The sequence below is a fragment of the Poecilia reticulata genome, chromosome 13 (assembly GCF_904066995.2).
Source record: "Poecilia reticulata chromosome 13, P_reticulata-male-v2, whole genome shotgun sequence".
NCBI lineage: Eukaryota > Metazoa > Chordata > Actinopteri > Cyprinodontiformes > Poeciliidae > Poecilia > Poecilia reticulata.
Window position 1 is genome coordinate 23,130,307 of NC_088842.1, and position 18,115 is coordinate 23,148,421.

Sequence of the window (18,115 nt, forward strand, 5' to 3'; positions counted from 1 at the left end):
ACAGTATGTGATTATTGTTCTTAATCTATTTTTTACCAGGCGTAGCGTTTACAGGCTGCTAGTAATATTACCACCAGGTGGCGGTAATGCACCAAATTGCTTGCCTAACAACATAATACTTTTTTGAGCATTTTTGTGACAGCCACAAAAACGGAGAAAAAAAACAAACAAACGCTACATTTACTGCCATCTTAGATTTATTGGGAAATTTTTTAAAAGTGCAACAGAATGTTACGACAAAGCACACAACTACCCCTCTATTGGACCAGTGAAAAAAATGGTCTGTCAGAGGAATGGCTCTGCACCCAGGGCAAAGTTTCATCAGGGGTCAGAATGAACGTGTGGGGATAGCTTTTCTGTTGCTTATCAAAATGTCTATATCAGGACTTCAGCAACACTGAGAAGCATTGAGAAATCAACTTTATTAACAGACCAATATGTTAATGACTTGTGGCCTTCATTTGAGTCTGTGTTAATTTTGGTGACTAAATTTTCACAATAGCCATTTTTACATATAAAAGCAAGTTACAAATAAAACATTGTTAATCCATTTAATTTCCATGTAGTTTTTCTGGGGGGTAGGAAGGTTTTATTAGCTCCTTCTGCTCAGTTCTGGAGGGAATAAATCAATCAATCAGTCAATCAAATTTTATTTGTATAGCACATTTAAGCAGCAAGGCACTTCAAAGTGCTTTACATAATTAAAATAAATGACTGTATTGCCTGGTCGCCATCTTTGGGTTTGGGACCGTACGCTGAACTGGTCGCCAATGAGACCGAGTCCATCTGAGGTGAATGGCTGTAAGCATTCGATGCCAGGTGTGGAGTAGTGTGAGTGAGTCAATACTTTTGCTTTGCAATTTAGCATAATGTGTAATCTTAGGGAGCTGTAAAGGCAAATGGATCTTCGTCCTTCAGATCAGACAATAATAATTTACACATGTAGTCTTTCACTTAATGTCACTGACATCTTTTAAATTAACTTACAGTCACGGCAATACGTTTCACAAGACCTAAGAGTAAACAGATCAATGCTTTTATAGCTCTTAATAGTACTAATAAGATGCAGTTTTTTTTATCTAAATAGGATTTATTTCCATTTTTATGCATGGAGGCTGGAGGTGTAACAACATTAAATGCACTGAGGCTAAAGGAGGTGCTTATGAAAGGGATTCACTCCTGGGGTCTTATGAGGACAGGTTTGCGCAGAGTGTACCGCAGCCACTGCAACGCAAAGTGATTTTATGTTTCTCTCAACGCTTGAGAGAAACATAAAATTTACCACAAGACTTGAGTTCAGTATTTTATTTTGGAGCTATTTATTAGCCCTATGTGAGTAAAGTTCCTTATAACTGAATTATTAAAAGGATGGATCACTGTGGCCCTCTCTTTATATGCGCATGCTGCGTACGCGTGGGGCAATGGGAGGGGGAAATACTGAGAAAAAAAATGTTTTTGATTTTGAAGCAGCATATTAGTATTTCAAGCCAAAATATTAGCATTTTTTTATTTCCATTTTTACTATCTAACGTTTTGTACTTCCACCAAACATTGTATATTAAATTGTTAATTTTGTATAGACAAATAAAACTTAACGTTGCAGCAGAAGTGAATGCTGTAATTAAATAAGAATCCCTCCAATGGATCCATTCCGAAAACAATCAAACTTAATATAACTGAAAGGAAAACCTTCTTTGAGGCACAAATCTACGTAAAAACATGGAACCTCTCCTGCCAGGGCCACAGAAGAACTGTGATCAAATTTTTTTTATTTTTTAAAAAAGCTCCAAAAATGGTTCCAGTGGAGACTTCATGCATGAATGTGTGTTTACTTATTAATAAACCAACAGAACCAGAACCAGACGTTGACTGAAAGTAGCAGGAGGATGCGTAAAGCTGCAGGGCCGAGGTACGCCGGCCTGAGGTCAGTATAAACATATTTCTGTCTTCTTGTTGTGGTCAAATACATTTCTTTCATCTTACTGTTTTATTTGGACTCATTGCTGTTGATTGGAGCTCAGATTCCCTGGTGGAATAAAACCAGCACGCGCTCACACACACACATCTAAAACACATTCCGTCTGCTTTCTTTCTTTTTTATCTGTCTGTGTGTATCTTTGTTTGCTTTGCCTCTCCCTATGTGTGCATGCTTTCAAGGCCCCTAGAGAGTGAATCAGCAGGTCCTGACGTACGTGAGTGAGTCGGGGCTGCCCGCTGGCCTGCCTGCGCGAAAGGGGGAAAAGAAAAAGAAAAAAAAAAAACTCCCATCAATGATTAAACGCTTGTGGCCATGTTTCAGAAGCTGCCTGCAACCACAGACACACTAGTGCTGCCAAAGAGAGGGAGGGGAGGAGAAAAAAGGGTGGAAAACAGTAACAGAGGGAGACAATATAGAGGAGTGGAAATGAGGGGGAAAAAATAGAGACGATACACACGGCAAGAAGAAAAAAGAAATAAAGTGACCAAGAGAAAAAGAGTAGAATCTGTACTCTTTTTATATATATATATATATATATATATATATATATATATATATATATATTCCACCTTTTCTCCTGACAATTTCTTCCTGCTTAACCCCCATCTCCAAATTTTTCTCCTCCTTTACCTGACCATCTTCTCCTCTCTCTCCCTCCCCTCCTCTCCTCTCCTCTCCTCTCTCTTCTTCCAATTACCAGGAGGAGTACGAGCAGAACCGCACACTTCACAGCTTTCAAGTGTTGGAGAGAAATCCTCCTGGGAATTATCCAGCAAGAGATGAATTCTCAAATGGTCCCTTCGACTCCCCAACAACACCAACCCTTCTCCCTATCAGCCTGTCTCCCCCCCCACAACTGTCTCATTTTCTCCCCTTTTCCTCCTCCGTGCTGCTCCTTCATTACAATCTGCTGTTATTTTGCTTTCGAGCTCTTGTGCCTGAATCCTTTTGCTTTCACTTTTGTCTCATCTCTTTTACTGAAACAAGTGTTTTCTCCTGTTTTATCTTTGTCAAATTACAAACAATATAATTGATGACCATAGTGCGGAATATTACTTTAACAAAGTCTTTATGAATACAGCTTAGAGGAGTGCTAATTTCCCTGCTGTCTGACCTAATTCATTAAAATATTGCCGTCCTATTAAAGACTTTCAGTAGGAAGGAATCCATTTAAAATAGCCCAAATTATCAGATCTATTTGACTTGAAGCTTTTATTATCTCACTCTTTAGTTCAACAGGTTTATTTGTGAGTCATACAGCTAATGCTGTTCCACTAGGCCACCAAACGGGAGTCACACCAAAACTCCTGTGCAGAGAAAATAGTGCATGAACAACACAAAGAAGTCATTATCCCGTGTCAATATGTTTAACCTCAGAAATTAACCCTGATTTTGCTGATAATCAGTTTTTTTTCCCTCCAACATCTCTCTGACCTAATATTTAAAAGTCATGAGGTCAAGAGCAAATTAGAGGAAGAATCTAATATTAAATCAGGTCAGCATTTGCGATACAGAGCATGTGCAGTTCAGGGGCCACTCTGAAAAATCTACTTATTTTAAATAATGTTAATAAACATGAATATATTCTCAGTGAAACCCTATTAGTACACGAGGCTGTGGATCAGAACGTGCCCCTCATTAACCAAGGTCCTGTTTGTGTTTTGCTTTAAGCCGAAGGAGATGTAGCAAACATGAGGAAGAAGATGATGTAGTCGGAGGAAACCAAAAGTAAATTATGACCATGATGAGACATGGTGACGGGAGCATCATGCTGTGGGCTTTTCTCTATCAACGACAAGGTGGTCAGGCTTGATGGGAAGATGCATGAAGCTAAATACGAGGTACGTCTGGAAGAAAGCGTGTTGGAGGCTGAAACGATTTGGTGCTGGAGCTGAGGTTTACCATAATGACAGAACACATGAAACTACATTATCCCCTTATACCATTACTCTCATTATTTGTTTTCTTCTTGAGTGATAAAAGCTTTATGGCCCTTTGAAAAAATATAATTGAGCAAATTATCTAAATGTTCTATTTATAAATTGCACCTTTTCATGATTAAAAAGCTCGATTTTATTCCTAAATTAACCTTTTAGAAACTGAATATACCTTTTATAGAACATAAAGATTTGCATTTATGGAAGGGATTATGGGGAAAAGCATAAGGTTGAGGCCCTAAAGAGAAAAAGAGACTCCTTGTGCCATAAAAGTTTCATTCTTCTTGAAAGCGCACAGAAAAACAGCTACCCTACAATTTTTCACCACTTTCAGACTTAAATACAGTTTTATGTTATTTAAGTTAAGAGCCAATCATAGTCACATATAAATAGTCACATGTCAAATAATAATCTGATGATGAACTTTCTTTTGCCAAAAACCAACAGTGTGACAGGGGTGTTGGTATCCAAGTTAAGGGTTATTCTTTTCTATTCACACTTTTTTACCCTTAACATTAGATATTATTCAATTTCACCTCTTTTTGGGTTGATATGATTTGTAAAACCCGGCCATGTTGAGTCATATTGGACCCAAAGCTTGTTAAGCAAAATAATCCAAAATTGGGCAGCTTTTCCCCCCCTGAAGGTTGTAACGTATTTCTTCGGACTTATTGTCTTATGACTTTTGTACTTCCACTGAAGTGTTAGCTTTGACCTTTCTGCTTGAATGCGTTGATGTTTCTCACTGTCTTCTAAATAACTTCTTTTTTTTTTATTCATTTCAGTTTTTTCCCATCTCCATGTCTGCTGCTTGATTTTACCTATAATGCATAATTTCGTAATGGCATTTGCGACTAATGGACTGACTAAAGTAATTTTATATTTTTTTTGTGCGTTTTCTTTATTTATTTTTTGGTTCTCTGCAGTTATCCAAAAGTAAGCAAAGCCATTACTGATTGTAGCCATTTTGTTCTAGCTGTTCTTTGGACTCGGGACCGCAGGGCTTCCAGTTTGGCAGGTGGAGATGGAAGAAAGAAATGAGGATGAGGAGTAAGAGGGGGAAAATGGCAGAAACCAAGGTAAGGGTTTGAGTGAAAGTGAAAAAACGAGGAGGAAGACAATGAGGAAACAAACGGGAGCGAAGGAAAGGAAGCAGGAAAAAAAAAACTGTCTCCATGTTGTGTCGAAGCAGCAGTGTGTGAAAACACACACTCTGCACTCCTGTCGCCTCGCTGCTTAATGAGGAAAGCCTCTGAGGGGTAGCGCACGCAGACACAATGAGAGCACACACATGCACGGCCAAAATCACACACATACAGTAGGGAGCACACGTGCACACACAGAGATTTACAGCGATGCCTTTGCATAATAACTTTGGCTGTCCAGTTTTACTTCCGTCCCCTCCCCCCCCACCGCTGCTTGCTCTTTTTAACATGATGCACAGGAGCCTCTCTAACCCCTCTGCAGCCACACACATACGCACACACACACACACACACACATATACTGTATGCATGTAAAGTTGAGGAGCGGACAACAAGAGAGGAAACCAGCAGCGCATACTTCACATTCACACTGACACTATCCCAAATGCTTAGGGAGACATTTCCAGATTTTTTTTTATGCAGACAAGGAGACATAGATGCAGTCAGATGGAAACCGTCAGTCACAGATGAAAAGTCACTGGCTTCCTTCCTCCCTCTCTCTCTCTCTCTCTCCCTCTGCTTCTGTCTTCTTCCCATCCTCTTCTTTCTTCCTCCTCACAGTTTCTCATTATTGCTTCTCCTCTCCCTGTTTCTGATTCCATCTCTTCTACGCTTCATTGTGCTTCTGTTTTTTTCCTTTACTTTTCATGTTTCATCTCTTTCTTCGTTGGGTTTTTTTTTTTTTTTTGCCTGCTCTTGCTTCACTCTTGGAGAGGAAATTGGAACTCTTTGCTGCAATCCATCTGTTGTCACACTAATGCTTGCGCCAGTGCCACCCCCCCATACCCGTCCTCCGTTTCTCCCTAAAAACCTGCTCCTTTTATTCCCCATCTCTGTCTTCACCACACCCATCCCAACCTTCAGCCTTTCACATGCGCCGCACAAAGACACAAGTATTACCTCCACTCGTGTCCACTCAGCAGCTTGCGTAACTCTCGGTGCATTGTGGGACTGTATGTGTGCGTTTGTGTGTGCAACGTGAGTCGGTGTGCCGAGATGACATTGCAAAGTAAAGAGGACGGAGGCTGGTTTGGTGCATAGTAAAAACTTGATATATGGCTGCACTGTAATCACACTGACCCAAGACAACACACACCTACACACGCACGCATACACACCATCTATCTATCAAGCTCTACAGCCTCCTGAATGTGTGTGCATACAGTAAACAGACACACATGCAAATAAATGGCCCACGCACACAGTCACACAACCTCCCCATAAATCATGCATGTAAAGAAATCAGCCTTACAGTGGGACTATGTGTCTGTGTGATTATTTTGTGCAAATGTGCTCACATTTGCAAACTCTCAGGAAGAGCCACTTAGCCAGCACAGACCAGTGTCCCCGTCGATAAAGAGTTAAAATGCAAATTATTAATCCTATTTGGTTTCAGGGGAGAGAACCGGCTGGGAATGTGACTGTGAAATCCTGTTTGAATTGCGCCCAGCCTCTCATGGTCCACTGTACAGCGTGTCGGCCCTGCACCATCATGTGGAAATGTCAGAAATTACCACTTGGGACAAAGCAGAGTGCATAAAAGGGGGAGAATTTCAGACAAAAAAAAAAAAAAAACAGGGGGTTGGGGGGCTGAATCACTGCATCCCATTTTTGAGAAGATTCTGCTCGGAAATATGGAGTTTTTGTCAGTGGAGCAGGTTTCATGTGTTTATTTCAAACAGATTTTAAATGCAAGTGGCAACAGTTCCTGCACCAGGTTTGGCAAGTTTCCCAGGAAGAACCAAATTATTACTCCACTCTGGAAAAAATTTTTTTGAAAAAATAATCCCCATCAAACCAATTTTCTGTGCACTAGTAGGGATAATTTGACCGGTAACCAAGGTAGTGTTGATTCTTATCTCTTTCAGAAGGTTTACGCCAATTTCTTTCGGTCGCAGACAGTAACAAAACAAGAAATAGACGTAAAGTACGGCTAGATTAGGTTGGAGGCTGGTGGGCTGTGGTTGTGCGAGCCGGGGCTTTTCCAAACACGGCCAAGACAACGAAAGAACCGCAGAACAACCAGCCAGCAAGCCACAGCACCACATCATGAGACAGAATACCAAATGAAGCAGACTCCAAAATTACGCTGCCTTCACCAGTCGGAGTGTCAGGGGGGATCTATATGATGAATCATGAAGAGATTTTTCCTGGTCCTCAACTCTGTGCGCCCCGCTCTGCTTCCCTCTTTGTCTGCTTTCTCTTACTCCTCCCATTCTTTATGTTATTTTTAATGAACTCCTCTGAGCGCCTCTCTCGCTCTTGTCTGCTCTTGAACTTCTCAGATTCTGCTTTTCTTTATTTCTTCTTCTCACTATTTCTGATCTTCCCATAACTCTCCTCTCTTACCCCTCTCCTACTCCTCGTCCTCCCTTTTTCTCTCTCAATCTTTCTCTCTTTTCAATGTACATAGCTGTGTACTCTTTAGGAGGGAGCCCTGGCGGTATCTATGGCAACCGGATTGCTAGGCAACAGCCATTTCTCCCCTTCCTCTCTCTCGGCACTGTGTGGCAGCAGCAACAATTAACCAATCAAAAGCGCAGAGGGAATGTCAGAGTAAGTGAAAAGTTCAAAACAAATCCATGTTTGAGCATGGGCAACAAGTATGTATCCAATCAATAAGTATCGGCTGTTAAGGTTATCATGCCTGACTTTACAGAGTTCTTTTGAATGTATCCCAGGCCTTTTATTTAAACGTAATAAAAATACCCAAAAGATGTCTTACAGATCCTTTCAAGGATAAGTTGTGACCATTTGTCAGATAGATGGTCTTAAACCTTATTTATCGGATACTAAAGTGTGGCATATAAATGACAGTTGAACAAGTTTTACCTTGGTTTATTCTCACCAGTCAGGAAGAGTTGAATGTTTACAAAAATATGCTGGTTGGAAACAAGAGACACGTTGAGAAATTGATGATTTTCAGCTTGATCAAGCATGACTGGCTGGTCGGAAACCCAATTTCACAATTGATCAGAGATCCCACCACATTTGAGCGCATTCAACAACACTCTTAGGTGAGGATGTTGTTACAGAAGACTCAAAATATTTGTTTTCATTGTCAGTGAGCCGTTTAAAAATGAAGCCATTTAAAAGAAAACTGTATTTTCTACAACATATCAAAGACCTCTGAGAATAGTAATGGGAAGGCAGAAAAAAAAACCCAAAAATTATATATATAAATATATATATATTTAGCAAAGTTGCTCAGCTCTAAACATTCAAGATCTGCCTGTTGTGGATTATACTGGATTTGGTAACATAAGCAGTCTTTTGTAAAGGTCTGCATACACATAAAGTAAAAGTTTAAGTAATTCTACCCCTGGAAACTTGCACTAATTCCTAAAATGAAATGTTAAAGACAGTTTAAAAAGCACACATTTGTTTTAAATTATTGGCAAAACCCTCTTTAAGATCAACTTCTCTTTCAAACAGTGCTGTGACGAACTCTCTGCTCCTAGTATAAATAATAAATAACCCTCAGGAAGGCAGAGAGGCTAGAAAAAAATATTTAAAATACTGTGAATATTGGTGAATTTTAAGTCAGAGGATTGTATCCACTTGTTAAAAAAAATGTTCCTCCCTGTCTCTTTACAAATCAGACTGTTTGCCTGTTTTTATCTCTTAGGGTTACCAGATCCATTATTATTTAGTGATCGCCATAATAATCAGAGAGGGATTTTTTTTGTTATATATTCCTAAAGTCACACATTTTATAAAACAGGTGAACAGTCATTTGGATTTGAAATTGAATAAATAAAATTTTACTGTAAAAAATACATAAAATCCATCTTTATGGTCACAGTACATCACATCGAGTGTGCACATATTCCATACATATCCTTTGTATTGTGTGAGGTATTATACAGTATATTGCTCCAAGTGTTCAATCATTTGCCTTTACCTTAACATAAACTTTAATGCTTCCCCATTCTGACAAAATCTTTAATAATATGTTGAACTGTTTCAGCCACAACAGCTACATCTTCTTCTAGAGGAGCATTTCTGTGGTCAGACACTGATGTGGGACCAGGATACCTGGCTCATTGTCTCAGTTACATTTAATTCTTATGATGTTCTGTCAGGCTGAGGCCACGACTCTGCACAGGCAGGTCAGGTTTTTTTACACTGAGGTCATTCATCCATGATGGTCATCCATCATCCAACATGTCAGGTTGGAGCCGAATTTGTTATCTATCCCAAACTGCTCCCATATTGTCAGGAGCATTAATAAAATGTGCTGATATACTTCTTTCATTGAAAATACAGAGTCCGAGCCAAATTCCCAAAATTTACACTTTACACATAAAAGCGCTTTTCTCCTGGCAACTTTTCTCCTGACTCATCCATTTGATTGCTAGTAAGAGGTATGATTCAAGCAGTGGCAGCACACTTTTCACCACCACATCCAATGCTTTGCATTGTGCTTGACAACATAAGGTTTGCGTGGTGCTGCTCAGCCATGGAAACCTGCTGACTCTGCAGAAGGTTGGTGACGTCTGTGCAAATTGTTGAAAAATGTCCTCTGTTTGTTTGTAGACAGCCGATAGAGGACAGGGACGCCATTTTAAAAACACAAGGCAGAAAAGTGAAAAGGAGGGAGGACATAATAACCCTCAATGTTGAGAAGGTACAGAGGGAAACTGACCTTCAAAGGGCTCAATTACATGTCGCACACACACAGATAGGCACTGGAAGTTGGGCATGATTGGCCGTATGGTACATTTGCACAACTAGCTGGCAGAATCACACACACAAAGATGCTAATGCATGTGTATGCAGAGTGAGTGTGTTTTCCAAAGCACACATGCAAATAAACACACAAGAATTCAGAGTGTCCCTGCTGCTCCACACTGTAGGACCGTCTGTCCGTCCAGATAAAGTGGGCTCTGAATCTCAGTTCTGATTTGAGAAAGGGAGGAGGGTATTTAATGACAACTGCATCCCCATCCTCCTCTTCCTCTTTCCTATCCTCCCGCCATTTTTGTTTTCAATATACTTTGGTCTAGGTCACACCAGGATGTCCCTCAGTTTGAAGCCTTTTCCTGAGATTTCCCTAACATTCCGATCCATACCTATAAAACCAATTTACAGGTGTGGCTCTGCAGGTCCGACCTCGAGCAGAAGCACCCCCCGCCACCGCCACTACTACATCTCCACAGATACCTCCTCTTTGTCTTCTACCCCCACCCCTCCCAACATCACATCAATGCCAAAAGAGACCTCCACACCTCCACCCTACCCTCTCTCCCTCCCTCTACACCTCCAACCTCTTCCTCTCCTGTTTGGGAGTAAAAGGAAAAAAACACTATATGTGGTGCAGTCATGAATTTTAATGCCGCTGCTCAGTCTGAGTAAACACTACATTGGCTCGCATTCAGATATATATATGGGCGATGTTCGTAATGGTGGCTGATTTCAGAGACATTAGACGCGAAACAAAGAAGAAAATAATTGTGAGGGGAGCCAAAGCTGATTGATGAAGCAAAACACGGGGAGACAAAACGGAAAATGGGAGAGGCAGGAAGGGAAGGAGGAAGGGGAGAAGAAAGTAGTGAAAGATGGACCAAGAGAATGAAGGAAAATCTCATCTCCTTGTGGAATAATCCGCCATTTATCACACTGATGGTAAGGAACAGGAAGGGAACGCTTCAGAAACGATCTCACAGCTTCTGTGATAAGTTTCTGTAAGTATCAGCTCACACTCCTGTTGTGGTAGCTGCATACATACCATAGAGTCTAGACAGCCAGGATATAGCATAAATTATGCATGCAGGTTTTGCTCTGAACTAACAGATATATTAATATTATTACACGTGTGGCGATATATAGAAGGGTGGACCGCTCAGCAGATTGGGTTAATGCGTATTGACGCATACACATTCACACTCACTTGCACGCGCACACGCCTTGCAAATAAATGTGCATGCACACACACTGCCACCCTCCAAAAATGGCTAAGCTTCCCTTTTCATTTCAGCAGAGAAGATTGCATTTTCTGAAGCAGTGTGCGTGTGCGTGTGTATTTCTGTGTCAGGAGGGAGTGTGTGCCTGTGTGTGTGTTGGGGGAGCACATTAAGTGATTCAAATGCTGTCTCTCTTGCACTCCTCCAGTGAAGAGACCCAGAACTCCAGCCTGACCATATAAATATATATTTATATAGCCAGGGTCAGTTTGTTGTTTAGGACAGGCCAATTTAAAAGCACACTGCCAATTAAATAACAGGCAGCACAGCTTCAGCCTGGACAATGTTGCAGTGCAGCATACACAGAACAGATAGGGTGAGTGTGAGTGTGCGTGCGTGTGCACTGTGCGTTTATCTGCTCTGAGCAAATTGCTTGCTTTTAAGACCTTGCAGAACAAAGAAAAGAGATACTCCTTTTTTCAAAATGTCTGCAACTATTTCTGTTGCCTTTCCGCAAAAGAAAACTGTAGCAATTTCACTAAACATTACCAACCAAAGCACAACTTCTCTCCGGATTAATACATTCTGTTTCCCTTAAAGGAGTGATCAAAAACCAACAAAGCATAAAGACACAAGATAATGGTGAACACAAACCACAAACTGACCCGGAAAACGAAACCTTCCGAATGATAAAGATTGTGTGCTGATTTGATCCTGCAGCTGACATAAATGGACTTTAGGGTTTGATTCTAGACTTCAGCATTTAGCAGAATCTGTGTTCTTGTACATCACTAGAACCATTTCATAGTCTAAATCAGTCAGTACAGAAAAAAACTGCTAATTTCCACACATCTCTAACATCGAGTTCTACTCAACAGAATACAAAGTTCTGTGAATTCTAAGCATATTTAAAGAGATGGTTCCAGATATACATTGTTGGCAACATTTATTGGCATCCCTGGTAAAACAAATATGTACAAAAACCTTATAGCAGCACAATAATCCCACCATCAAAAATTTGATTTGATTGGATTCCTAATAATGAGTGGGATTTCTAAAAAAAAAAGGAAGAAAAAAAAAAAAAGCTAAAACTAAAACAACAGGTGCATCCTACAAGATTCTTAATGCTGTGTGATATTCAGTGTGTTTAGCTACAAGCATGCTAGGAACCTACTAGTACGACTATGATAGTGTGGTAAAAATAATCTTCAACAGGACTGTAAATTACAAGAAATGAAACTCAGCTCATCACCTAAAACATAAGGATTTTTATCCTGTTGACAGCACCAGAACAATATCTCTATCACGTTAGCCTAAAACTGGCCAAAGGGGAAGAAAGCATTAGTAAACAATATGGTGGATATTCGTTACAACCTCATAATATTATGCACCAGTGAACTAATGGACACTTTGTAAGCTATTGAGCCGTGCTGAGAGCGGTAAATGAAAACATACACACACTCAGGGTTTAAATATAAAGAGCGCTATGGATTAAGAGGTCTGTGACAGTATTACTGGTGTTTGTTCTTTAGAGCTGGTGAATGTTGTGTGAAGAGTCATTTGTTCTCTCATTAAGCCGGTGTGTAACCTTGCAGCTGATTCAACAAGGTTAAAGCATGTTGCATTGATTAGAGTCTTTTTTAAATTACTTGAGGCATTACACTTTAGATGCATCTGGAGATATATCTATGATTTTGTTTCTGTACTAATCCAGAAACTGAAGAAAAAATGCAAATGTGAGCTTCAAAATATTTGAAGTTGGTAAATCTAACCCTAGAGAATATGCCTGGCTGCCGGTGTCCTGAATGCTATCTTAAGATAACACACCAGGTGCTCAGCCATAGAGCTGTATGTAGTGAAAATGTTTCCTTGTTTAAATATCTTGGTATTTGATGATACTTTCACTTGTAATCTTTTGAAAGCCTGGTTATTATTTTTGTTTACAAAAATGCATCTGTTTTCGTGCTTGGAAAATATACAGCCAGAGCTCGTTATCATTGTCATGTTGTTTTATTTTTTTTAAAAAACTGGTCACAGTATATAATGCTGCTCTGTGTTTTGTAAAAAGGGCCAAAAGCAAATTTTATGAGCTGGTCAATTGGACCAGAAGAAATTAGAAGAAAATTTCAGATTTTAGATACATTTGACATTATTTCTAAAGAGCCTTTAAGAGTCTAAAACATTTAATGAGTAAAAACAAAGAAATTGTGATTCTGGCAACAATATTCTTCCAGAGCTTCAGTTGTCCAGACACTGGAAACTCCCACAAAGAGATAAAAGTCTAGTTATTCTTGCTTTAAAGTGGCTTCAGAGCAATTATGTCAAGAATCAATCAATCAGTAATGGATGTTTCAATGTGTCCTTTAACACGGATTAATTCCATGCTTGCTTAACTTGTGAATTAAAAACAAAATCAAAGATTAAAACTCAACTAAGTAGACAGAAATACGTCTTAGGAGAAGGAAACTAAGCTAAAAAATAAAACTGGCTATACATTTGTCAACTCAGTCAATCTAAATATAATGTATTTAATCTGAGTCATTGTGGTTCAACAGTCATTAAGGTACATTATTGTCAATAATTCTTTGTACTAATGCAAATTCCAGTTATTAATAAAATAATAACTGGAATTATTTATTATTCCAGTAATAAATAATTCCACAGTGCCTTGCAAAATTTAATATCAATTATTGATATATCTTAAACTTTACCAGATGTACTAAGTTCAGTTCAAATAAGTACGGGTGATTTCTGAGGGCAACTGGGAGCTGAATTTTATTTAGTGGTATCAGATTAAAATTGGCAAAATATGCAAGCCACACTCTTCAGATTTCTATTGTAAACATTTTTTAATGTTATCTTTCGATTTCATTTCACTTCACAGTCAGGTGTTATTTTGTGTTGGTCCATCAGATAAGATCCAGATGGAATATGTTTGTGGTCGTAGCATGACAGGAGGAACATAAACAAAAAAAAAAAAAAATCAATACGTTTGCAAAGCATCATATGTGAAGAGATTAGATTTTAAATCAGAATTTTTGGATGGTCAGTAACAATAAACGGCATAACACAAAAAGCAGAATTTAAAGTCATACTAATGACAGACAATTGTTTGAAATAAACTTGGCTGCAACTCACTTTGAATGTCTTTGATGCAATTGCAAGTTAAGGAATAGTGTGAGAATTGATATCCTTCAATATCCAAATAATAAAGGACATTACATCTCCTACTTATGCAGCTATAGGAGTGACTATAATCAGGCAACACTGAATTTGATCAGAGTTGCTGAAATCAAGAGTGAAGAATCTTATTTTTCATCTTCTTTACAACAGATAAAAGGCATGATTTTTTTATGACTGTAATTTATTCATAAATGGTAGTTGTTGCAAACATTGTTGTTTCACTGAGCGTTGTCTCAGAGGGTTACCGTTGCTGTCTCTCTGCAAGCAGGTTGCTTGAATGGCTTTTCTCCAGGTATTTTGGCTTCCTCTTACAGTTTTCTACATCTTTGTTGCCCTGTAATGGACAACGGCTTGTTTATGCGCTGCTGTGTTAATGGCGAAAAAACAAATTACTGTTCCAGGAAGACTGTTTATCTTCCGTCGGTCACCATGTTAACTAGCCTGAGCATTCATGACATTAGTTAGCATTAGTATAGCAGAGAGCAAGGGGGTAGGGTGTGAGCAGTACATACACAAAGGGATTGACAGCACTAAGACATTCTTCCTGCCTCTGATTGGTTGTTGCTGACCAACGACACATTTCTGCTTGTCAGCAGAACCACAGAGAGCAGCTTAATTTTTCACAGATTAAGTGTCTCATGTTATGCTGCCACGGCAGTAATAATTTAACAAATATGTAAAAAACATATTTTGTATAAAAGTTACATACTGCAGTTTTAACAGGTACTTCTCTCTGTTGCCCACTGACCTAATCAACAAAGAGAAGCCTCTGCGAGTGAAAAATGATCTGCTTGTTTAAGCAGATAATTTATGTCATGTTATAGTTCTTTCTATAACATGACATAGAAAGAACTGAGGATGCATACACTGAGGATTTGAGTTAGCACTGTACTCAACTAAAACACTTCTTCAGGAGAATCATTGGGTCATAACAATATTCTGATTTGGAGGCATTGTTAGAACAAAGAGTGAAATCTCCTGAACCAGAACTTCTTATACATTGATTCTTAATCCTTTATTCACATGACATGAATAATGGACAAGGACGGACATATTCAGACGGCAGACTCACGCTTGTGGTTGCTCTTGCGTTGAAAGGGAAGTGTGTGTCGCTCCGAGTCCTCTTCACCCTCCTCATCTGCCAGGTGTGTGTGAGTGTAATGGTAGCTCAGCCCAGGACGGTTCTTATATCGCTTGCCACAGACTGCAACACACCCATATGATTTGTGTAAGCTTTGTTTCGAATAATGTCAAAGTTGTAAAGAAACCATGCATTTTCAAAAAATTTATTTTGAGGATATAAACAAGTCTTCATAATGGTCAAAGTTAATATTTTTTTTAATACTCAGTATGCATCAATGTAGCCACAGACAGATGTGAAGCGTGATCAGCAGAGCCGATTTTACAACAAGATAAAAATGACAAAACAAGGTTTTTGCCCGAAAGCAAGAATATGTACGATGACATTCTTTTAAAGCAGAAACAAGGGGTGGAAGGACAACTCATGCTACAAGATCCTCACCAAAGAGAAGTTTTTCTCATAAAAACCCTATGCATAAGTTATGTCATCATGTGAACATTTCTGGCGAGAGAAGCTCAAGTTATTATAAAGGTTTTGAAGTGAAGTGCTTTAAGCTTGACAACCTGTTGTATCTGTGTTAGACATTCTCATTTTGAGGTGAGAAAGAAGGACGTTCTTGAGTTTCAGTGTTGTGTTGACACACTCGGCTGGCAAAGAGTTCTCGCCTATTGGCTCATTTACATTATCATTAAAGAAACCTCAGTGTTTTGGATATTCTGTAAAAAAATAAAAATAGAAATGTTCACAGAGTGACAAATGAATCTATCAACCACATTGTGAGCTGTGAAAACAAACAATGGGAATTATATTTCCCAAAAATAAGCTTAAATCTAATCTTGTCTCAGGAGCAGAAAATGTCCTTACACCCCTAAAAATAATGTTAAAAAAATTAATTAATAATAATAATAATGTGCATATTTACAAAGCTGTGTTAATATGTGTTATGGTTGCTCTTTTTTGAATGCCAGCAAGTTAGTGAAGTAAATTAGTTTTTTTCTCAAAAGCTCTTGCATTTGTTACTTCAAGGCTGGACTACCATAACTACTTTTCTATACAGAAGTTCACAAAATGCAACTGAAAGTCTTCATCTGATGCAAACCACTGCAGCAAGATAAAAATTAAAAGGATAATATTTCTCCTATTTTAGCTTCCCTTCATTGGCTCCCTGTTAAATTCAGAATAAAGTTTAAGATTCTCATTGTCACATCTAAGCCCTTAATAATCAGCTCCATCATACATCAGAGATCTGATTGTTCCATGTGTTCCTAACAGAGAACTTTGCTCTCAGACTGCAGGTTTACTGATGATTCCTAGAGTATCTCAAAGTACAACGGGAGGCAGATCCTCCTCTCCTGTGAAACCAGCTCCCAATTTAAGTGCTCTAGACTATTGGCTTAAAACTTTGCTTTTTGATAAAGCTTACAGCAGTGTTTACCCAGTCAACTGAGGTGAGGTAGATCTTTTGACCAGATCCGGCAGGAGAGAATCCAGTCTTAAGGCAGTCCTCTACGGCTCTCTCACACAGATCATCATCTTGAACCATCTCTGTAGTTATGCTGCTGGCCACTTTCCCTCACTTTCTTCTTCTACTCTCCAACTTGCATTATTTGATGTAATTGCAATTGCTAAATTGTTGTTTTCTCTCTTATTTTTTCTCTCCATAGATGCTCCACCTGGTCTGGCGTTCTGTTTGGCAGTGGTGCCTTCCTGGAGGAGAGCATAGGTTGAGACGATGCTGTCAACAACTAGACATCCTTCCTTTTCTGCTATAAACTTTTAATATTACATTAACATAGAAAGTACTCTTATATCATTTATTCTGTTTCTTTTTTTGTGCATTCTGCTCTGTCTTCTCAAACCCCTGTGTCAGATGTTCGCTTGTATTGAGTCGGGTTCTGCTGGTGGTTTCTTCCTGTTAAAGGACAGTATTTCCTCTCCACTGTCACTACATGCATGCTCAGTATGAGAGGTTGCTCTAAATTCAACATGACACAAGAAATTGTCTGCTGTCACTACCTGCTCATCCAGGAGAAGTGAATGCTGCAAGTCAATGACTCGATGCAGTGTACTGGATTAGATAAAAACTTTTTTAAATTAGATTGATAAACTGATCTTAATGCGCTGTTTGATCACTAGGATAAACCAGAATGCATGTGTGACTTAACTGAAGTGCCTCGAGATGACATTTGTTTTGAACTGGCATTATGTAAACAAACTGAATTAAATAAAAGACCCAACGCTCACTGTCACAGACGTAAGGCTTATCTCTGTCTTCAATGGCAGGCAGCTCTTGTCTTTTCCTCATTCCTCCAACACCATAGGCCTGTAAATAAACACCCACACACAAACACACACGTAAGAACACGCATGCAAACACATGTAAAGGTAGACACAAAAATGTTTGAACTTCCACACTCTTCACATGTGGCTTGTATGAATGAAAAAATATATATATCCAAAGAACAGCACAACCCTCACGAGTGTGTTCAAGTGTCTCTACACGCAAACACACACACGCACACACACACGCACGCATGCACGTTTGGATTCTAATCATCTGCTCTCAGTGCAAAGCTACACTTCCAGCAGGAGGGGGCTGATGACACCTAGCAGGGGAGCAACAGTTCCAATTAGCAATCCTGGTGTCTGTGTGTGTGTGTGTGAGAGAGAGAAACAGAGTCTGTGTGTATGTGCTGCATGTGTGTGGGATGATTTTCAGAATACATTGTTAACACTTGATTATCCTCCCATAGGATGCGCAAAAAGAGTGGGAAAATAAGACCTCCGTGCTCTAATCAAAGTTGTAAAAAAATAGAAGGAAAAAA

The 18,115-nt window shown here is 39.2% G+C and overlaps 1 protein-coding gene and 1 long non-coding RNA gene across 4 annotated transcripts in view; one reads left to right on the forward strand and one right to left on the reverse strand.

The window, feature by feature from the left end:
- The window catches only part of dpf1 (double PHD fingers 1), a 61,864-nt gene that overhangs the window by 16,604 nt on the left and 27,145 nt on the right, over nt 1-18,115 (reverse strand). For all 3 annotated transcript variants that reach the window (XR_535238.3, XM_008426098.3, XM_081614560.1), the window contains exons 7-8: nt 17,535-17,613; nt 15,282-15,413 (exon numbers count right to left, since the gene is read on the reverse strand). Coding sequence is in view for 2 of the 3 variants with exons in the window: in XM_008426098.3 (XP_008424320.2) it covers nt 15,282-15,413; nt 17,535-17,613 (211 nt within the window). In the remaining variant the exon portion in view is untranslated. The remainder of the gene's footprint in view (nt 1-15,281; nt 15,414-17,534; nt 17,614-18,115) is intronic.
- Nucleotides 1,996-17,543, forward strand: LOC108166830 (uncharacterized). The gene is made up of 2 exons (XR_001777234.2): nt 1,996-10,748; nt 16,955-17,543. It is a non-coding gene; the product is annotated as an uncharacterized LOC108166830 (long non-coding RNA).